At 38.3% G+C, this 24,001-nt stretch overlaps 1 protein-coding gene across 1 annotated transcript in view; it reads right to left on the bottom strand.

Moving 5' to 3' along the window:
- Positions 1-6,140: 6,140 nt before the first annotated feature.
- Positions 6,141-24,001, bottom strand: part of LOC123506941 — a 29,328-nt gene continuing 11,467 nt past the window's right edge. Inside the window, exons 2-5 of the mRNA XM_045259368.1 lie at positions 22,434-22,558; positions 17,645-17,729; positions 16,604-16,698; positions 6,141-7,498 (exon numbers count right to left, since the gene is read on the bottom strand). Coding sequence (XP_045115303.1) covers positions 7,292-7,498; positions 16,604-16,698; positions 17,645-17,729; positions 22,434-22,460 — 414 coding nt within the window. The 5' untranslated portion in view covers positions 22,461-22,558 and the 3' untranslated portion in view covers positions 6,141-7,291. The remainder of the gene's footprint in view (positions 7,499-16,603; positions 16,699-17,644; positions 17,730-22,433; positions 22,559-24,001) is intronic.

Here is a 24,001-nt window from a genome sequence, read left to right as displayed (position 1 = left end):
TTGACTATGCAGTACAATTGGTCCCCACATTACAGGAAGGACATAGCTCTGTTGGAGTCAGTGCAAAGGAGGATGACTAAAAAGGTACAGGGAATGAGGGATATTCCCTACAAAGAGAGACTGAAAAAATTTAGCCTGCATTCCTTAGAGAGACGTAGGTTAAGAGGAGACTTGATAGAAGTATTTAAGTGGTATAAGGGTTTTAACATAGGGGACATGAATGTAGTTCTTAGAATCAGTAGCAGGGACAGAACCAGAAATAATGGGTTTAAACTTGAAAAATTCAGGATTAGGAGAGAAATGGGAAGAAACTGGTTTTCAAACAGAGTGGTTGATGAGTGGAACAGACTCAGTGGGCATGTAGTCAGGGCTGAGACAATAGGGAGCTTTAAAAGGTTTGATAAATTCATGTATGGAGAAGATAGATGGAATTAGGTAGATTAAGCACACTGGACCTGGCGGCCTCTTGCAGCTTCCCTACTTTCTTATGTTCTTATGTTATGTTACCCACTATGCCACTGCCTCCCTATGTTTAGGAATCTTCCTATTGAGGATTGATTCAAAAACTTTAGAGAAGCAAGAGATAAAACTATAGTAACAGTCACGCTTTTTAGGAACAGGCTGAATGTAGGCAAACTTCCAGCAGGAAAGAAAGGTACAAGTAGAAGTCGATAGACATAGTTGAAAGAGTTTGGCCAGGCAAGGTGCAAGCACGGAAGCACAGTTTTTGAGAACAGTAGGAGGGACCACATCAGGTTCATAAGCCGTCCAAGGGTTTAGGCCAACAGGGGCATGGAAAACATCATTACAATTCCTTAATCGTAGGTATGAAATAGTTAGAGGGAGGAGGAGAGGGAAGAACAAGCCCAGGATCATCCAAGGTGGAGTTGTTAGCAAAGATTTGAGAGAAGAGTTCAGCATTAGAGACATATGAGATGGCAGTGGTGCCATCAGGATGAAATAAAGGGGGGAAAGATGAAGAAGTAAAGTTGTTGGAGATGTTTTTGGCCAGACGCCAGAAGTTACAAGGGGAGATGGAGTTTGAAAGTTTCTGGCATTTCCCATTTATGAAGGAGTGTTTGGCATGATTCCGGGCAGAAATATAAAGTACGTGAGATTCAGGATATGGAAGGCTCAAGTACCTTTTATGGACAACCTATCATGTACAGGCTGTTAAACCAAGATTTAGAATGTTTAGGCTGAGAAAAAGAATGAGGAATGTACGCCTCCATGCCAGACACTATCATCGTTATACATGCAGCACACAGAGTTGGGTCTTTGACACGGGAACAGTAATCATTCCAAGGAAAAATCAGCATAATACCTCCTCAGGTCGCCCCCCCTCCCCCCAACTGGCAGAGTCAAAACGGCAGAGGCACCTCCGTTTTGGGGGATCCTGAGTAGGAATTGGAGAAGTAGGACCAGATACAGAAATGAGATTGTGATCAGAGGAGCCCAGCAGAGAAGATAGAGTAACAGCATAAGCAAAAGGATTAGAGGTAGCTAAAGAAAAGATCAAGAATGTTGGGCATATCTCCAAGAGAGCCAGGAATACAAGTAGGGTGTTGCACCAGTTGCTCTAGGTTATGAAGATATCAAAGTTGAAGGCTAGTTCACCAAGATGCTCAGTGAAGGGAGAGGAAAGCTAAAGCTGGTGGTGAACATTGAAATCTCCAAGGATAGATATCTAAGCGAATGGGTAGAGGGACAGAATGTACTCTACTTTGGAAGTTAAATAGTCTAAGAATTTATTCTCTTCAGAGGAGTTAGGGAAGAGATAGACAGCACAGATAAATTTAGTTCAAGAGTGACTATTGAGTCTAAGCCAGATGGTGGAAAACTTGGAAGATTCAAGAGTGTGGGCATGAGAGCAAGTTAAGTCATTGCGCACATAGATGCAACATCCAGCTTTGGAAGAAAAATGAGGATAGAGACAGTAGGAGGGAACAGAGAAAGGGCTACTGTTGGTTGTTTCGGTGAGGAAGAGAAGATGAGGTTTAGTAAAGGAGAGGTGGTGTTCTATAGATTAAAAATTAGATCTAAGACCGCAAATGTTGCAGAAGTTAATGAAGAAAAAGTCGAGGGAGGTGTCAAGACATTTCAGATCGTCACCGAGAGAGCAGTCCAACCTGGAGACATTTCTGGTCTCCCTGAAGGGAACTCTGAGGCTGGATTTGGAGTCCCCATTTTGAATTTTGGATTTTATGTGAAGAGTAAGTGTGTGTGGTAGATGCATGTAAATTTGTGTGAAGAGTGGTCTTTAGAAGGCAGGCTGTGACTGCCTCCTAGAGTTGTGAGACACAAAGGGAAATGTTCAGCGAGTTCATAACTAACTTTAATGAAAGGTTCACAGCACCCCCTGAACTACTGCTTTTAGACCTCGCTGAGAGTAAATTATCGTTTCCTCTGTTGCAGGATTTTTCCCAATACAATATATACAATTGCAACTATGCTCTGTCTAGAGTCACAGGGTACTCTGTGACTCTAGGGAACATCCCAGTAACCCCATGCTGAACACCCTCAACCTCACCACAGCCCTCAGTCCCTCACCTGACACCAAGGTGTATATTCCTTGCCTGAAACCCAGCAGCTATTTTTAATTGAATTACATAGTGTTATGCAGCCTCCCACGTCCTCACAGCTTCCACAATCGCGACAGGAACTCACTTAACTACAGCAGAAGACCAGGAAAGCACAGGATGGGACGGCAACAGACACAGGTATACTTCTAGGCAAATATTCATGGCTAGCAAGGGGAGCGAGGTACAAGTACTCACCAGACTCAGGCAGACTTACTCAGAGAAGCAGGATTCCTGAAACACTTGGCACAACTCCTTCAGTTTATTGGTGTGTAATACAGTACAGGGTGTCTGGGGGTGTACGGAGGGGTAGCACCTTGGTAAGAGGATGGGCACCCCGGCATGTCACGGGAGATCTGATTACCCTGGTCCCCATGCACACCCCAGCTCGAACGTATGGCTCCCAGTAGCTGCTTTTGGGCTTTTGGGCGTTTGGACGTTTTTCAGGGCGGTGCTTCTGGTTTACCAGTAAGTTCTGGCCACCTCCTGCAGCTATCCTCAGCCACTGGTCATCCTGGCACCCGTCATGCCACCAGCACCAGTTGAGGGTGGTCAAGAGTGTGGTATTGAGGAATGCGCACCCTCTCTGTCACCTAAATCCATTCATTGCACAGGTCTCTCCTCCTTCTCCATGAGAAGGAGAGACATCGTCATCGTTAGCGATGGACAACCATAAGCGTAAGTAACAGTACAGGGTGGCACACAGTACTAGAAGAAGACATGTTGAGAGAATGGGAGAGAAGATGAGGCAACTGACAGGGGTAGACTGGGAGACTAAACTGAGTCCTGTCCTCACAAGAAGAACTGGCGGGAGAAGCGATAGGGACCAGACCTGGGCCCACTTATGTTACTTGTTACTTGGGGTGTTTGTTCAAGGCTCCACTCCACTGCAAGGCAGCGCTCAGCAGAGCCTCCCGTAAAAGCAACTAGCATCTATAATTGTCTTTGATTTCCATGCCGTTAAAATCATAAACTTCCTTGAACAAATATGTCTTCAATTTCTTTTTGAAGATATCGATCCTGGCACATCCTTTGATATCACTCGGCAGTTTATTGTAAATCCTTGGTGCGCATCTTGCAAATGCTCGACATCCCATGTCAAGGTTATTTCTTGGCTCATGTATGGGTCTGCATCGTGTACCCCTCCTTGCTACTCTACTCCCATTGGCTCACCCATGAACCAATCATGGTTAGCATATCCACCTGCCTCCGGTCATGCACATTCGGTACCCCTCACCACCACATCTGCCAGCCGAAACAGTGATGCCAACCGGATAGCATTGCAAACGCTATCTTCATTATCCCCCCCTCTGCGTCGCCGCAACAATATATTTTTTTTTTCATTGAGTCATTACTTACCTTACTATAGTAATGCTAAGCATATATAAATGCATCTTACATATTAGGGTTACATGGTGCCACTGGTGAATAAAGGAGAAAAATACATTAGTCATATTCTAAGTAACTACAAGATTATTTGATATTTTATTTTTTTTATCCTCCATTACCATATGAACTCAGCATTTGAGCTAAGCTAAAAAGCAATAAATTTTGTAAGGTTCATAATACAATGACATATATATATATATATATATATATATATATATATATATATATATATATATATATATATATATATATATATATATACTACAAATGAAAATGCACTACTGCATCTGCACCAAAGAATACTAGCCAAACTATATCATAATTATTCTCTTGGTGAACCAAGGACATTAGATTCCTTATGTTATACCAATGGAGGCAACGATTAACTGTCATGATTTATAACACTTGATTTTTTGGCCATTCCACTATTTTTAGATTTCTTATCATATCTACTTATCAGTTTTGTCCTGTTCTAGATGGTCAGAGGAGTGGTGTTAAGGACATTACAGTGGTATCTACACTGCTGGTCAGAGCGGAAGGTGCGGTACCTGTGACATCCTGTGAAGGAGATTAATAACACAGGAAATATGTTTCAATGAGGGTATTCACCTAAACTAGTAATTGATAGGGTGTCCTCGTGCCTCCTTGACCTTGAGAGTCTCTTGGGAAGTGAATCACCTAAGTGGTGGAGATAATCAGTGTCAATATTGTCCCATATGTCCTGAATAGTGGCTAGGAGGCGTGGGAGGGAGGAGGTATCTCTCTCCTTTAACTTCAATTTTATGTACGCCCAGAGATTTTTCTGGTGAATTTGCGGGCCAAGGTTTTAAAAGGTTGACATTGCAGAAATCAAACCAGTCAACAATTAACTTTGCCATATGGCACGGTGTACCATCTTGCATGAAGGTATCAGCATTGCACTTTTCCATACATTCACCTAACTCATCTAGAATTAGATCAAAGTAGTTATTTTCTTTCATATGAACATTCTTAGGCAAAAACACTAATTTTCCAAGACCATAGTAAGAAAAACAACCCCACACCATCAAAGAATCTGGGTTTTAATGTGGATGTTGTGTAGCGTGGATCGTAAGGGTTACTACTGGGTCTGCGGTACACACAGTTTCTCTGGTTGTCTGTAACCTGAAAGCTTGCCTCATCTGACCAAAGTACTCTACGCCACTTACCTAAGTCCCAATCTTTGTGCTGAGACACAAAATGCAAGCCAACTGTTACGGTGACCATCGTGTAAAGCAAAGTTTTGAAACTGCGCAGCAACTCCGTTATCACATGTCGCCTTTCACATATCTCCACAGACTTCTTTCAATCACCCAGCTAGTAAAGAGGGTTCCTGGCCTTAAGTTCCTTGCTATGTATGCGAGGGTCGGCCTCTAGCTGTCTTTGAATAACGTTCAGAGTTCTCTGGATCACACTGCGCATACACCCTTCAGGGTAATAAGGTGGTGGTGAAGCATCTCTTCCTCCCTCATGATAAATTTTGGTCCAACGTTGAACAATTCTGAGAGCTATGCCAGTGTTCGCGGCAATTTCTTGATTTGACTTATTCTCCCTCACTGAGGCACAAATGACTGAGATTTTGACCTTACCAATTAGTTTCCAAGGTCCTATAATAGGTAGTAACAAGGCACAATGGTAAGCTCACGCATCCACAAAAAGGGGTCTTGAGGGGGGATGAAGGAAAATTCAAATTCAAGCACATGAACCACAGGCAAACATTGACTAAGGAAACATATCATCTACTTTGACTACTAGAGCTACAGAGTTGTCAGATAGTGACATGCGAATAATGCCATAAGTTTATGAGTTGAGAAGGGATGAATGAAATTTGGTCCAAGTGGAAGTCATGGTCCCTTTCGTACCTTCTGCTCTGACCAGCAGTGTATATTTTGTGTGATACAAATCTCTCCTTCAAAAGCAAAGGAATGGAATATTTCACTAATAATTATAATATATATATATATATATATATATATATATATATATATATATATATATATATATATATATATATATATATATATATATATATATATATATATATATATATATATATATATATATATATATATATATATATATATATAGATATTTATTTATGTTGTAACAATGTAGAACAGGTGGGTTGGTGGGTGGTGGAAAGAAACTCAGGAGTAGCAGGAGTATTTTATTTCTCCAACGTTTCGCCCATAGGGCTTCTTCAGAGAGAATGACAGGCCTGTAGGCAAAGCAGTATATATACAATACAGGTGGATCACGTCGCGGTGCGCTGGAAAGTGGAGTGCGCTGATTGGTCTCTTCCAGGTGGCCTCCCAGTAGCTGAGATGGTGAGCTGCGCCGCTGCGCGGGATAGGCAGACAAATTCCTCTCTGTGGTTCGTGGTTTCTCCTCTGTGGTGATGTATGCTGCCTCGACTGTTTTCCTATCCCTCTTCTTTAATCCTTTGCGTAGGGTCGTCGCTCCTACCCAGTTTGGTAGGTGGCCCTTGTCCCGGGCGTGCACCACTAGCGAGTTAGAGGTCCTGTGGTGGCGCATGTCATTTTTATGTTCATATATCCTCTTCTTTAGTCCTCGCCCTGTTTCGCCAATATAAGACGACGAACATCCACTGCACGGTATCTTGAAGATAACGCTGTCCTCGTTTTCTGCTCGTGGAGGGTTGTTGGTAACGATATCCTTCGTTTTCTTCCCCGCGCAGTGGATTATCCTCAGGCCAGTCCTCGCGAGTAGACGGGATACCGGTGCCATCCTCTTCGAGTACGGCACGACCAGGAAATCCTCTTCCCTTCTTGCTGGATTTTCTTTTCTTTTCAAAATTTCTTCTGCTTTCCTCCTCAGTTTTAGGAGCATGCCTGGTGGCTACATTAACCTCTTGAATGCTTCCACGATGTATGCGCACTCATCGTGTAAGAATTCATCACTGCACACTCTGAAGGCATGTAAGAAGAACCCTATTACTATGCCTGATTTGGTTTTCATATCGTCTCCATGGAGAAATAAAATACTCCTGAGTTTCTTTCCACCATCCACCAACCCATATATATATATATATATATATATATATATATATATATATATATATATATATATATATATATATATATATATATATATGATTCAAAATATCCTATTTTAACATGAAAATTTACTTATCATAGTAACCCATTTCAAAATTGGATCTTTTCAGTTACACAGACAAAAATTTCCTTTAAAGGAGACCAAATTTATGATAAATTTTTTCTTATTACTCCTTCAAAAAAAGAAGATTCTAAAAGGATGTCAATTGAAAACTTTTCCTTATCTTTTCATGCTTTCACTGTGCCATGATGATTGTTGTTCTTTGCCCAATCTACAAGTTGCCAAACCTTTGCAACATTTCCCCCTACATAGCCATAGTCTGGGTCATGATCAACCACTGTTTGTTCTTTCTCTTTCAAGCACTGTGGAGGGCGCTTTGGTACTGTGGGTTTCTCATATCTTGTTTCATCCTTATTCTTCTCAACAATTCTTTTCTGAAATGCAATGGATTGGAAAATGATTAAGTATATATATGTGTGTATACACGCACACACACACACACTTGAATTTGAATTTGAAAGAAATGATGAAGAAACTGATAAGTACTATAATAAGACCCAGATTGGAATATGCAGGAGTAGTGTGGATCCCTCATAAAAAGAAACATATAAGAAAGTTGGAGAGACTACAAAAAATGGCTACAAGAATGGTTCCAGAATTTGAAGGGATGACATATGAGGAGAGACTAAAGGCTATGGATCTACCAACCCTGGAACAAAGAAGGGAGAGAGGAGATCTGATACAAGTTTAAAAATTGGTCAACAAAATGGACCAAGTGGATAATGAGAAATTGATCCTGAGAGAAGAATATGACATTCAAAGCACAAGATTGCATAGTAAAAAGCTGAGAAAAGGAAGATGTCTGACAGATGTTAAAAAATATAGTTTCCCGCAAAGATGTATTGAGAAGTGGAACAGTTTGAGTGAAGAAGTGGTGTCAGCAACGAATCTGCATACTTTTAAAGTAAGATTGGATAAGTGTAGATATGGAGACGGGGCCACACGAGCATAAAGCCCAGGCCCTGTAAAACTACAACTAGGTAAATAAATAAATAAATTTGAGAGGCCACAGGGTAATAGAGAGACAATCTATATGAAAGAGATTAAAGTAACCAAGCTTGAAATAAAAGAGTTAATGAAGGAACTGGATGAAGAGAAGGCAATGGGACCGGATGAAGTCTCAGGCAGAATACTGAAAGAATGTAGGGAAGAGCTAGCAAGTCCTATATACATCATAAAATGCTCAATAGAAAATGGAACAGTACCAGTAGAATGGAAAAGAGCTGAGGTGGTTCCCATATATAAGAGTGGAAGGAAAGAAGAACCTTTAAATTACAGACCGGTATCACTAACTAGTGTAATATGCAAGATGTGTGAAAGAATAATAAAGAAACAATGGATCGAGTTCCTTGAAGACAACAAATTAATATCAAATAGCCAATTTGGTTATAGAAAAGGACGGTCTTGTGTAACTTATTTATTGAGTTTCTATTCTAGAATAGTTGATAGAGTACAAGAGAGAGAGGGATGGGTTGACTGCATCTATTTGGATTTAAAAAAGGCGTTTGACAAAGTGCCACACGCAAGATTACTGTGGAAGTTAGAGGAGAAGGGTGGCTTAAAAGGAAGCACATTGAGATGGATAGAAAATTATTTGAGGGGGAGAGAAATAAGAACAGTAGTTAAAGATATGAAGTCCAAGTGGAGAGCAGTAGAAAGCGGAGTGCCACATGGGTCAGTATTGGCACCAGTACTTTTCCTCATTTATATTAACGACATGCCAGAAGGAGTGAACAGCTACATAAATTTGTTTGCGGATGATACGAAACTGTACAGAGTTATAAAGCAAACGGAGGATTGTGAAATACTGCAAGAAGACCTAAATAAGATCTGGGAATGGAGTAAGAAGTGGGAAATGGAATTCAATGTGAACAAAAGCCATATCATGGAAATGGGAAAGAGTGAAAGACGACCTGTGGGAATCTATAAGATGGGAGATGGAGTAGAACTGGAGAAAGTCAAAAGGAAAAGGACTTAGGAGTGACGATGGAAGAAAACAATCAACCAGTAAGCCATATTGATAGAATTTTTAGAGAAACATATAATTTGCTGAGGAATATTGGAGTAGCATTTCACTACTTGGACAAAGAAATGATGAAGAAATTGATAAATACTATAATAAGACCCAGATTGGAATATGCAGGAGTAGTGTGGACCCCTCATAAAAAGAAACATAAGGAAATTGGAGAGGCTACAAAAAATGGCTACAAGAATGGTTCCAGAACTTGAAGGGATGACATATGAGGAGAGACTAAAGGCTATGGATCTACCAACCTTGGAACAAAGAAGGGAGAGAGGAGACCTGATACAAGTCTATAAATTGTTCAATGGAATGGACCAAGTGGATAATGAGAAACTGATCCTGAGAGAAGAATATGACATCCGAAGCACAAGATCACATAGTAAAAAGCTGAGAAAGGGAAGATATCTGAGAGATATTAAAAAATATAGTTTCCCGCAGAGATGTATTGAGACGTGGAACAGTTTAGATGAAGAAGTAGTGTCTGCAACGAGTGTGCACACTTTTAAAGTAAGATTGGATAAGTGTAGATATGGAGACGGGGCCACACGAGCATAAAGCCCAGGCCCTGTAAAACTACAACTAGGTAAAATACAACTAGGTAAAATACACACACACACACACACACACACACACACACACACACACACACACAATCAACCAGTTAGCCATATTGATAGAATTTTTAGAGAAACATATAATTTGCTAAGGAATATTGGAGTCGCATTTCACTACATGGACAAAGAAATGATGAAGAAATTGATAAGTACTATAATAGGACCCAGATTGGAATATGCAGGAGTAGTGCGGACCCCTCATAAAAAGAAACACGTAAGGAAATTGGAGAGGCTACAAAAAATAGCTACAAGAATGGTTCCAGAATTTGAAAGGATGACATATGAAGAGAGACTAAAGGCTATGGATCTACCAACCCTGGAACAAAGAAGGGAGAGGGGAGACCTGATACAAGTTTATAAATTGATCAATGGAATGGACCAAGTGGATAATGAGAAACTGATCCTGAGAGAAGAATATGACATCCGAAGCACAAGATCGCATAGTAAAAAGCTGAGAAAAGGAAGATGTCTAAGAGATATTAAAAAATATAGTTTCCCGCAGAGATGTATTGAGACGTGGAACAGTTTAAATGAAGAAGTAGTGTCTGCAACGAGTGTGCATACTTTTAAAGTAAGATTGGATAAGTGTAGATATGGAGATGGGGCCACACAAGCATAAAGCCCAGGCCCTGTAAAACTACAACTAGGTAAACGCAACTAGGTAAATACACACACACACACTGGGACTCGAACCTGTGCCTCACAATCGAAAGGCCCGGGTTCGAGTCCCAGCGCGGCGAGGCAAATGGGCAAGCCTCTTAATGTGTGGCCCCTGTTCACCTAGCAGTAAATAGGTACAGGATATAACTCGAGGGATTGTGGCCTCACTTTCCCAGTGTGTGGAGTGTGTTGTGGTCTCAGTCCTACCCGAAGATCTGTCTATGAGCTCTGAGCTCTCTCCATAATGTGGAAGACTGGCTGGGTGACCAGCAGACAACCGAGGTGAATTACACACACACACAACAAACACACACACACACACACACACACATGGCCCGGTAACTCAGTGGTTAGAGCGCTGGCTTCACAAGCTAGAGGACTGGGGTTTGATTCCCTGGCCGGGTGGAGATATTTGGGTGTGTCTCCTTTCACATGTAGCCCCTGTTCACTTAGCAGTGAGTAGGTACGGGATGTAAATCGAGGAGTTGTGACCTTGTTATCCCGGTGTGTGGTGTGTGCCTGGTCTCAGGCCTATCTGAAGATCGGAAATAATGAGCTCTGAGCTCGTTCCGTAGGGTAACGTCTGGCTGTCTCGTCAGAGACTGCAGCAGATCAAACAGTGACACACACACACACACACACCGTGTAGTGTAGTGATTAGCATGCTCAACTCACATTCGAGAGGGCCGGGTTCGAGTCCTGAGAGCAGTAAGGCAAATGGGCAAGCCTCTTAATGTGTAGCCTTTGTTCACCTAGCAGTAAATAGGTACGGGATGTAACTTGAGGGGTTGTGGCCTTGCTTTCCCGGTGTGGTGTGTGATGTGGTCTCAGTCATACTCAAAGATCAGTCTATGAGCTCTGAGTTCGCTCCATAATGGGGAAGACTGGCTAGGTGACCAGCAGGTAACCATGGTGAATAACACACACACACACACACACACACACACACACACACACACACACACACACACACACACACACACACACACACACCCAAGAAGCCATACCGACACAACATGCAAAAACAGTTCCCTATGGGAAACACTGCAGGATGTGTTGGAACCTGACATACATCATATGTACAAGGGGGAAGGGGCTCATAGGGTTCTCCTGTCTCCATAATAAACAAGATATGGGTGCAATATAGAGCAGAAAGTAGAGAGAGAAGCAGAACTAGGTGGTGCTGCCAGATATATGGAATGAAAAACAAATGCCATGTTTTGAAAACCAAAGGTTTATCAAAACACCAATTGGCCTGAAGAGACTGGGTGATGACAGCACGGACAAGAATTTTTCTGGATTTAGAGAAGATAGACGAAATATGAGGAGGCTGATAAATGTGGACAGAGAGGTAAGATACATGAAGGAGGTGATGCCAAGTATGATGGAAAAACAAGATAAGTTAATAAAAGAAAACACTGAACTAAAAAAGAGATTAGAAGATTGTGAGAAAGTAAGATAAATAAATAGATGAAGGAGGAGATGCAAGAGATAAAGAAACAAAATTATATACTACAGGCTACATGTTACAACTATGAAGGATCATTAAGGAGCGTACGGAAAAAAATACAGGATGAGGAGAATAAAGTAGAGAATGGAATGGGTGAAAGCAAATTGGAAGAATTACACAATACCTGGAAACAGGAAGACCAAGAAAAAAAAGTACATTTTCAGAAGTAGTAAGGAAACAAATGCAAGAAAAGACAAAGGACACTGTTATACAAGTAATTGAGGAGAAGTAAGATCTAGTGAGGGATACAGTGGAGAAGAGGAAATGTACGTATCTTAATTTTTGGGCTGAAGGAAATAAAAATCCAAACAAGTTTGTGAGAGCAAGAGAGAGAATTGGCCAAAACTACTATCAGATAGGTCCGGAACAGCACACAAGAGTTGGACCAGGAAGTGGAGGAAGTGATTAATTTGGTACTGGTGCTTTTCCACACAGAACGAAAAGTGGAATGCACTGAGTAATGAAGTTGTCACAGTACATAATGTGCATAACTTCAAGGAAAATTAGATAAATGGAGAAAGGACACAATGAGCCCTGCTTGAACCCTTTACAATACAACTAAGTAAATACACACACACAATGTATAAGATAGTAAACCGTATGGAAAAGATAGACAGACAAGACCTGATATCACTGACTGAAGATGGAGATGGACAGACAAGAGGACACTAATAAGATCATGAAAAGTCAATGTTTAAAGAACATTAAAAAAGTTTAGCTTTCCACATAGTATGGTAGACATCTAGAAAGGATTAAGTGAAGAGATTGTAACAGTAGAAAGTATGCAAAAAGTTAAGGAAAAGTTGAGCAAACATAGATATGGAGACAGGTTACTATGAGCCCTGCTTGAACCCTGTAATTTAGAACTAGGTAAATACAACTATGTAAAATATACACACAGTCATTTACCTGATGATGCAAAACTTATGAGAAGAGTGAAAGGAATTGAAGATAATGAGAAACTGCAAAGAGATTTAAACAAGGTGTGTGAATGGAGCAATACATAGATGTCAAATGGAATTTAACACTGTAAAGTGCGAAAAGATAGGGTAGGGTAAAAGTAACAGGAGGTGTAGTTGTAAGATGGGGAATGAAGTAATAAATAAGGCAACAGAGGAAAAAGATTTGGTAGTGATATTTTCAGAGGAAATTATCCCTGGAAAAACAAAGAAAAATGGTTAAGTAAATTGTCTCAGTGGTACAAGATGAAGAATAGAGTCGTGAAAAAGTAGAAGAAATATACAGACTTGGTAAATATAATGAGGGAACTAAAATATCACTAAAAGTTAAAACGAGATCACAAGTAGGGGAAAAAAAAAATATTAGCAAGGACTGGAAAGCTAGCGGGCTAGACAGAATGCAATATTTGGATAAGGAGCGATATATATCAGGAAGAAAGGGAAAAGGAGAGGGAACTGAGAAGTGAAGCTAAGGAAAAAAAGTCAGAAGAAAAATTTCTGCTGGAGAGTGCTAGACATGAGGCTAAGGAAATGGTATATTCAGGAAGGTTGGAAGTGAGAGATTATGTATTGGGAAAAGGACTGGACGTGGTATGTATAACAGAATCAAAGTTAAGTGAAAACATCCAAGTGAATTTTAAAGAAAAAGGGATATAGTTAATGTTTGGAAGAGAGACAGAAGGGGAAAAGCAGGAGGAGTATTGATAATGGCTTGAGAGGATATATACATAGAGGAAGTACAGTACGGAGATGGATTGGCAGAGGTTTTAAGCATAACAATTAGAACCAGTGGGAGGGAAAGAAGGAGTATCACAGTTATATATGTGCCACCAAAGACTAATACATGGAGACTTGATGTACACAAAGAAATGCAAATGGAAGTGGTAAATTGCCTGGCCAATGTGTTAAAGAAGGACAGAAGAGTGCTACTTGTGGAAGATCTAAACTGCAAGCACGTAAATTTGGAAGAAACATAAATAATCATGCTGGACATTGGGAAGAAGTGTTACCTCTGGCAATGGTAAACACATTGGACTAATGGGTGAAGGATTATACAAGGTATAGAGAAGAACCATCTATGCCAGATTTGATATTCACAAAAATAAATATATATAAATAAATAAAAATAAAAGAAAGCCTTGTCCAACCATCAATCATCATCGCCCAATCGGGAAAAGTGATCATGTGATTATGGAAATTGAATCAGAGGATCAGGATATTCTGACATCTAATAAGGGACACAAACAAAAACAACAAAATTACACCATGACAAATTTTGAAAGATTAATAAATAAGTTGCTTTGGTAGCATTGATTGGAAGAAAGCCATGCAAGGCAAGACAATCTAAGAGAAGTATGATATATTCCTAGACAAGTATAATGAAGGAATAAAGAGATATGTTCCTGTATACAGAGTAAAAGAGAGGAAACACACATGGTATTTGAATAAGATGGGAGGAGGATGTAGTGAAGAGATGTGATGAGGAACCCAAGCTTTTTTATAAGTATACAAATGGAAAAAGGACAAACAGAAAGACCATCACTAAGTTAATTAAGATAAATAGGATATATGAAACAATGGAAGAAATTAATGAACGTATGAATGAGAGCTTTAAATCAGTATTTAATAAAGAGGGAGATTTCATAAAATCAAACAATCAAGCGATACAGAAAGGATTAAGAAATGTTATGGTGCATAAAAAGAAAATTAGCAAAATACTAGAAAAGGATGTAAGAAAGGCAATGGGGCCAGATGGAGTGTCAGGATGGACTCTGAGAGAATGTAGAGAACAACTGGTGGAACCAATTTGTGATGTGGTCAACAGCTCTCTGATGGAAGGGAAGGTACCAAGGGAGTGGAAAAGAGCAAATATAGTCCTGATATACAAAGGAGGAAAAAAAGACAGAGTCCCTAAATTGTAGACCAGTGTCACTGACTAGTGTTGTGGAAAGATCTGCAAAACTGTAATTAAAGAAAAATAGTTAGAATATCTGGATGAAAATGAAATAATAAATAACTCTCAATTTGGTTTTAGAATAGGAAGATATTGTATAACAAATTTACTAAGCTTTTTATACAAGAGCAATAGATGAAGAACAAGGGAGAGATGGATGGGTTGACACAGTGTATTTGGATATTAAAAAAGCATTCAACAGAGTACCACATAGAAGACTCCTATGGAAAATAGAACAGAAAGAGAAATGAGGACTGTGATGAGACAACATATCAAGTTGGAGCACAGTCACTAGTGGCATACTACAAGAGTTCAATGCTGACACCAATTATGTTTGAAGTATATATTAATGATATAAAAAAGGGTTTGAGTAGCTACATAAATTTGTTTGCAAACAATGCAAAACTTTTGAGAGTAGTAAGGAATATTGAGGACTGAATGGAATTGCAGAAAGATATTGACAAGATCTGGGAATGGATACAAAAGTGGAAATAAGAATTTAATACTAGGAAATGCTATGTAATGAAAATGGGTAAAAGTAATAGAAGAACTATGAGGGAATACAAAATGGGAAAAGAAACTAATGAAAAGGAGTGAAGAGAAAGACCTGGGAGTGATTATACTGGACTCCCTGACTCCAGAAAGACATATAGATGGGTTATTTGCTTCAGCATACAAGACACTAACAAATATCAAGGTGGCATTCAATTACATGGATAAGAGTATGATGAAAAAGATCATAATCACTATGATAAGACCTAGACTAGAATATGCAGCAGTGGTGTGGTCACCATACATGCAGAAGGGTATCAGGAAACTAGAAAGAATGCAAAAGGACCACTGCAAAGATGATGCCAGAAATCAAGGATCTTCCCTATGAAGAAAGACTGAAGGAAATGGAACTACCAACTATGAAGTATAGATCTAATAATGATGTATAAGTTAGTAAACTATAGGGAAAAGATAGATAGACAAGACCTGGTATCATTGATGGAGGATGGAGATAGATGAACAAGAGGACACTCCAAGATCATGAAAAGTCAATGTTTGAGGGATATTGAAAAGTTTAGTTTTCCACATAGAACATTGGACATCTGAAACTGAATGAGTGAAGAGATCATAGCAGCAGAAAGTGTACACAAATTTAGGAAAAGTTGGATAAAATTGGATATGGAGACAGGTCACTATGAGCTCCACTCGAAGCCTGTAATATACAACTAGGTAAAACTAGGTAATACAAAGAAGTTACATGGTGATAGCAGAAAAAAAAAACTATATATATATATATATATATATCAACAAGATTGCATCCAAGTAAGAAAACCCAATAAATAATAAAGACCTAAAGAAATCATAATACCAGGCACTGGAGAAAGATAAGAGGGAAAGGAAGACTGAATTGCTTGAAAAGACAATAAATAAATAACTAGTATATAATAAATATGCAAAAAAGGAAAAGGTCAGTTGCTCTGAGGGTGAAGAAAAACTAGCTATTTGATAGGACAAAAAAAATTCAAGAAATGATGTTTGAATGACACACAAAGTAAGAGTACAATTTCTTCACAGAAATACAGCAACCTATAATAAATTATAAGAAGAGATACGGCTGGGTTGTCCTGCATGAAATTTATCAGATCTCACTGTAATGATACTTTTCTGAGTGTGTTTATATATAGGGGGATAGATGGATGGACTGACAGAAATGTGACTGGATATGGAGAGTTTGATATAAAGACGCTACCTACATTCTTGAACTTACAGAGTTCTTAGGAGGAAAACGGAAGTACACCACTAAAGTTGTTATCATAACCAATATCATCAGCGCTATCATGGCTGCCATGGTTCCAATAACACCTGGTGAAAGAATTATTTTCTATTAGTCTACCAACATCACTAGGCATGAAATTTAGCATATATGAAAAAATAAATAAAGGTCTTATATAATAATGTTTTAGGGAATATTATCTTGTTTGCTCTTGTGCAAATTAATGGATAAATTAGTTGAGTACAAAAATTAAGATGAAAAAAAAATACAAGATTCTTTTATTGATAGTTATTTTAACAGGCAATAAAAAAACACAAGTAGTGCATGGATATGTGTTGCAAGTATATGTATTATGTGAATGGTAAGTATTTTTAATTGCAGTGAGGTTGCTGTTAATGCCAGTATTGGGTTCTGCTACCAGCCCACACAAGATGTGATTCATGACAAAATAGTGCACATAAGTGGTGATCTGACTGTATCTGAACTGATCATATAATTACGTATTTAGCTAACATACATATATGCACAGTTTTTTTTTTTCACATTTGTTTTTAAGTAAAGAAATCTTCTCAGAAGTGTTAAATTGTCACACTTTTGTCAGGTGGTGCATTCCTTTGTTCTTTCCATTGATAATGGAAACTTTATGGACCGCATCCCACTTCATGAAATTACCAATTATAAAATACTGATAGAATATGCTTCAAATTTGAATTAGCAATTTGACAACTAGGGCAGTAAGTTTGAATATTCCAATTAATGTTGAGTACTTTCCCTTACACCTCTGCCATAAGCCTTGATACTAATGACTGTCAGGAAAATAAGATAACACTTTTCTATTATGTCAAAGTAAAATCTATATTTCAATTTGTATAACAAGATATTTTTGGGGGGATATTTGTTAATCAACAAATAAGAATTTATATATATACTGGTGTTAGTAGTATATCAATATGCTACTGAAAATCAAGTTGCTTACTGTGCTTGATTAGACTTTTCTAATACATAATGTCTTTTGCATGATCACTCGGAACTTACTGTTGATTTTCATTGCATCTTTGTTGGAGATGATCTCCCAGCAATATCCTGAATCACACGCTTCCTTCATCAGTGTGTAACAATCCTGTAATCAGATTGGTCATTGATAAGATTTAAAGGAGGATCATAATTTGCCATAGAGACTTTACTGACATGTAAACTAGATTATTTAGACAGTAAAAGATTCACACTTCAATGCAAACATATATACACTTTATAAAATAACAAAGACTGTGATGAAGACAGATGAGAAAAGAAAAAAAGGAACATGAAGGATGTGTAAAGATTAATGTTTACCCTCACTTTGTTTATCTCACAAGCTGGGGCACACTTCATCTCTGATCTCTTGAAACAAGTACATACACAGTTGTACACAGCATACACACACACACACACACACACACACACACACATATAATTTGCTAAGAAATATTGGAGTGGCATTTCACTACATGGACAAAGAAATGATGAAGAAATTGATAAATACTATAATAAGACCCAGATTGGAATATGCAGGAGTAGTGTGGACCCCTCATAAAAAGAAACACATAAGAAAATTGGAGGCTACAAAAATGGCTACAAGAATGGTCCCAGAACTTGAAGGGATGACATATGAGGAGAGACTAAAGGCTATGGATCTATCAACCTTGGAACAAAGAAGGGAGAGAGGAGACCTGATACAAGTCCATAAATTGATCAACGGAATGGACCAAGTGGATAATGAGAAACTGATCCTGAGAGAAGAATATGACACCAAGCACAAGATCGCATAGTAAAAAGCTGAGAAAGGGAAGATGTCTGAGAGATATAAAAAAATATAGTTTCCCGCAGAGATGTATTGAGACGTGGAACAGTTTAGATGAAGAAGTAGTGTCTGCAACGAGTGTGCACACTTTTAAAGTAAGATTGGATAAGTGTAGATATGGAGACGGGGCCACACGAGCATAAAGCCCAGGCCCTGTAAAACTACAACTAGGTAAATACAACTAGGTAAATACACACACCTCCTTCACTGATAGTGAAGGAGGTGAACTATAGTAAGAGAAATGAGGAAGTGATAAGTATGCTTATAACAGATGGCAAGAGGGACATTAATATTATAACAGTATACATACCACCCTGAACCAGTGCTTGGGAATATGAACAGTACCAAATGGTGATGAGAAATACTCTAGACAGAATGAAGCAAGAACTCATCAGAAAGGATAGAGTGATGATAGTTGGAGACTTTAATTCCAAAGAAATAGTGTGGGAAGACTACGAATTGGTGAACGATGGTGAGTGGGCAGAGGAATTGTTAAAGGTAGCAACAAATAACTTGATGACACAGTGGGTGAGATCACCAACAAGGTGCAGGGGACAAGATGTTGCAGCAAGGTTGGATTTGGTATTTACCAGGGGAATCTCTCTAAAAGAGGAAATTGAACATGAAAGTCCCTTGGGGAAAAGCGATCATGATGTCCTAAGCTTTGAGCTGGATACAGAATTAAGCACGAATAAGATTGTGGAATGCAGGGAGGAAAAATTAAATTATACTAGGGCAAATTATAACCATATAAGGGAGTTCTTTAATGAAATTGACTGGTCCGTGGTATACCAGGAAAGGGATATGCAATTGAAATACGATAAATTTATGGATTTGTATAACTCTGCTGTGAAAAAGTTTGTGCCATATCACAGAAAGAGGACTTTAAATAATAAACAGTGGTTTAATAGAAATTGTGAAGAAGCAAAAAAGAACAAAGAAAAGGCATGGAAGAAACTTAAGAAAAACAGTGATGTATTATCAAGGGAAGTCTACAAAACAGCAAGGAATAGATATGTTGAAGTAAGGAGAACAGCACAGAAGGAATATGAACAGAGAGTGGTGGAAAACTGTGATAGTGACCCAAAAATGTTTTACAAATTCATAAATGGAAAACTAAATAAAAGGGAGGCAATAGAAAAGGTAAAACACGGGGAAGAAGTATATGAAGATGCTGGAGATATAGCTGAAATTTTGAACGACAACTTTTGCAAAGTGTTTACAAAGGAGGAGCATTTTATGGGAGGAAGGCCTACGGAAATAAAGCAAATGCAGGACATCATGGTTACTAAGGAAGATGTAAGGAAAATTATAAGTAATCTGGATATTAATAAATCAATGAGGCCTGATGGCATATCTGGGAGGTTGCTAAATGAATGTAAGGATCAATTGTTGAACCCCATGTTTGATATTGTGGAAACCTCCATACGAACAGGAAAAGTCCCAAGAGTGGAAAAGAGCTGACATTGTGCCTAGATAATACTTTATTTTTCATGTATATAATACATAAAAATTTGTTTTGTGTGTCTCCAGGTAAAAGTATCATGAACAATCAAACAATACAATGCATAACACTCATACATACATACATACTATACCCAGTACACTTAATGGCCTCCCACATATAGTCATATTGGTATATAAAAAATGGCTATCTTTCGTTCAGTGATCTAATGCTGTCTGGCACAAAAGATTTACAATATCTGGAAGTCCTACAGTTCATTGACCTTAACCTTTTACCTGATGGCAATAACTGATAGCTGCTGTTGAGAGGATGTGAAGGATCACTGGTGATTACTTCACATCTATGGAGTGAACTTTTCTTATAAATATCAGCTAAATTTGAGCTGTTCTCTACTCCCAATTTTACACAGTTTTGAATTATCCTAGTAAGTTTTCCCTTCACCTCTGTACTACAACTACCATACCAACATGTAATTGAGAACGACAAAACAGACTGTATAATTGCAGAATAAAATAAGTTAACAGTTCTGGTGTCAATTCTAAGTTTGCTCAGCTTCCGGATAGAGTACATACTAGAGTTTAATTTTTTATATACTGCTTCTGCGTATTGATTAAAACAGAACTTGTTATCAATAATTGTACCAAGATACTTATACTCTGTGACTGATTCAACTAACTCTCCATTTATGTACAGAGGTGACTGAGTGACTGGTGATGTACTATAGTCTAGTACCATTTCTTTTGTTTTCATAATGTTAAGCTCTAGATAATGCTCACTACACCAAGTATTAAAAAGGCTGTACTTCTTCCCTGTAACTACTGTCATTATTTACACACAAACACACAAGGGCAGCCTATATATAAGAATGGTAGTAGAATGGAACCGTTAAATTACAGACCAGTATCGTTGACTAGTATATTGTGCAAGGTATGTCAAGAAGTAATTAAAGCAAAGTGGAGTGAGTATCTAGAAAGTGAAAACATTCTGAGTGAAAGGCAGTTTGGTTTCAGAAAAGGAAGATCGTGCATATCCAATTTATTATGTTTTTATTCAAGAGTGAGTGACATACTACAACATAGAGAGGGATGGGTGGATGCTATTTACCTGGACTTGAGATAAAGTGACACACAATAGACTGATGTGGAAACTAAAGAAGACTGGAGGAGTAAGTGATAAACTAGCAAAATGGATGGAAAATTACTTAGTGGGAAGAGAAATAGGAACAGTGGTGAAAGGAAAGAAGTCTGAGTGGAAAAAGGTAACCAGTGGAGTTCCACAAGGCTCAGTGCTTGGTCCCATCATGTTTTTGATTTATGTTAATGATATGCCAGTAGGAATTGACAGTTACATGAATATGTTTGTGGACGATACTAAAATTATGAGGAGAGTAAAATATGTGGAAGATTGTAACAAGTTACAGGAAGATCTTTATAAAATATATAAGTGGAGTAAAGAGTGGCAGATGGAATTTAATATAAACAAGAGCCATGTTATGAAAATGGGAAGAAGTAAATACAGACCAAACAGGGATTACAGGCTGGGTGATGAGAAAATTGAAGAGACCAATGAGGAGAAAGACCTAGGAGTAACCGTGCAAAACACTTTGTCACTGGAGAAACACATTAACAAGATATTTGGGAAAATATATAACATGCTTCAAAATATTGGTCTTGCATTCCACTACCTAGATGAAGGAATGATGAAGAAGATACTATGCACTTTAATAAGACCCCAGTTAGAATATGCAGCTTGCGTCTGGTCACCGCATATGAAGAAAAATGTGAAGAAGGTGGAAAGGGTACAGAGGTTGGCAACAAGGATGGTACCAGGACTCAGGGAGTTCGACTATGAGGAAAGACTGAGGGAACTGGGGCTGACCTCATTAGAAGAGAGAATAACAAGGGGAGACATGATAACTATGTATAAATTGGTGAACAAGATTGACATATTGGACAGAGTTGATAAAGGTGATCACAAGTAATCATCTCCGAGGACATGGAAAAAAAACTAATAAAAGACATCTGTCTAAATGACGTGAGAAAGTACAGTTTCCCGCATCGTAGTATTGATAAGTGGAATAAACTGAGCAGTGATGTCGTTGACGCAGTGTGTGTCAATCAGATGAAAGAGAGATATGACAGGAGTGGCCAAGGAGGCAGGACACAGAGAGCTTAGCTCGGGCCCTGTAATACACAAATAGGTAAATACACACAGAGAAGAGAGAGAGGGGATCTGATACAAGTTTATAAATTGACTAACGGAATGGATCAAGTGGATAATGAGAAACTAATCCTGAGAGAAGAATATTACATTAGAAGCACAAGATCGCATAGTAAGAAACTGAGGAAGGGAAGATGTCTGAGAGATGTTGAAAAATATAGTTTTCTGCAAAGATGTGTTGAGTCCACCAAACCACATAAAAGATAGTGAAATTGACAACAGAAAACAAAAAAATCTCTGACAGCTATTTTCTATTCTCATCTAAAAATTACAATAGCTGAGGTAAATAGCATGCTTACCGTACACTCTTCACCTTCACCAAACATGCACAGACGTAAATTGTCTGTTCCCTCATTGAAGAAGGAAAACCTCAGATCTTCAACAGAGCAAATGTTAGGATTACTGCAGCTTATGATCACATCACCTTTTTGATAAAAAGAAAAGGTTATCATTAGAAAAGATATGGACTAGTATTCAACTTTATTATCAGTTAAATTGCACATCTTACTACAAATTTTATCTTTCCACAAGAAAACACTTATAAAGATTTTGATTTCTACTTATATATTACCTTAATTTTAGTTCAATATATTTAAAATATTTTTACATTAACTTGTTCAAATGTAAGAACTTAATATCATCTGGTGTTCATTAAATCACACTTGGGTACCTATTTCCACAAACACTCTCTGATAATACTATAATCTACAATGATATAAAATTTTGATAAAATATTATGATGACATGTGAGGATAGAATGCTGGAATGCATGAGAGGGAATGATGAGAAAAAGGAGAGATTCTTCTGTCATGATCATCCCTTTAGGGCATTCTTCATTAAGAAATGGTACCATATATAGAATCATATTATTAAATGCTGTGAATTTTCATAAGGATTTCCTTCAAAAGTTACAGAGATAATTACATGGGTTTTAATGATAATTTTTTCCATTAATGGTGCAGAGAAGCCTCACTAAGTTATCACTCAAATCATGAAAACAACATTAAAAATTCCAAGGAAATCTACCACAACCAGTTAAAAAAAAAAAAAAAAAAAAAAAAGTCAAGATATGATACCAAAATGTTTGAGGACCTAGACCTTACTTACACAGACAGACAAATAGATCCACTTTAGGTACTGTGCCTTACGTTTGGAAAAGAAATAGAGTAGGTAAGATGAAGGTTTCCATGCACTGGATTAAGGAGAAGACTAAGTGCAATCATTAGCTTCAGAACATGTCTTGTGGCCGAACTTCATGTTGGGAGGACTGGTCAATGGAAGGATCAGAGACAACATGGGGAAATACACTATTGACACTGGCAATGGAAAATGTGTTAACTCAGTGGGTCAAAGAAGATACTAGGTTTGGAGGAGGGAGCATCGTCAAGACTGGACTTGGTCTTTAGTACAGAGCCAATGGTCATTGAGGAGATGAGGGTGGAGTGCCCTTTAGCAAAGAGTGATCATGCAGTTTTGGAGTTCAAGGTGATAGACGAAGAAGAAATCTAGAAGAAATGAAGAATATAAAGTGGGAAGATGGAATTATGCCAAGACAGATTTTGGAAACCTAAAGAAATTCTTTCAAGAGACAAATTGGATGAAATTCAAGAGTGCTAAGGGAGCAAATGAAAAGTGGAAGGAATTTATAAAAATATACAAAGAAGGTGAGAAAAAATTTGTACCAATAAGACAACATAGAGAAGTTGGAAAGCAGGACTGGTTTAACGATAGATGTGAAAAGGCTAGAACAAGAAAGAGGATGCATGGAAGAGGTGGAGAAGGAAAAAGACGGATTAAGCAGTGGGAAAGTTACAAAGAGCAAGAAATGAATATGTGTTGATTAGAGAGAAGAAAGAAAGAAACAAGA

The sequence above is a fragment of the Portunus trituberculatus genome, chromosome 21 (assembly GCF_017591435.1).
Source record: "Portunus trituberculatus isolate SZX2019 chromosome 21, ASM1759143v1, whole genome shotgun sequence".
NCBI classification, from domain to species: domain Eukaryota; kingdom Metazoa; phylum Arthropoda; class Malacostraca; order Decapoda; family Portunidae; genus Portunus; species Portunus trituberculatus.
The sequence above is the reverse complement of the archived record's forward strand: the minus strand, read 5'-3'. Positions and strand labels throughout refer to the sequence as shown.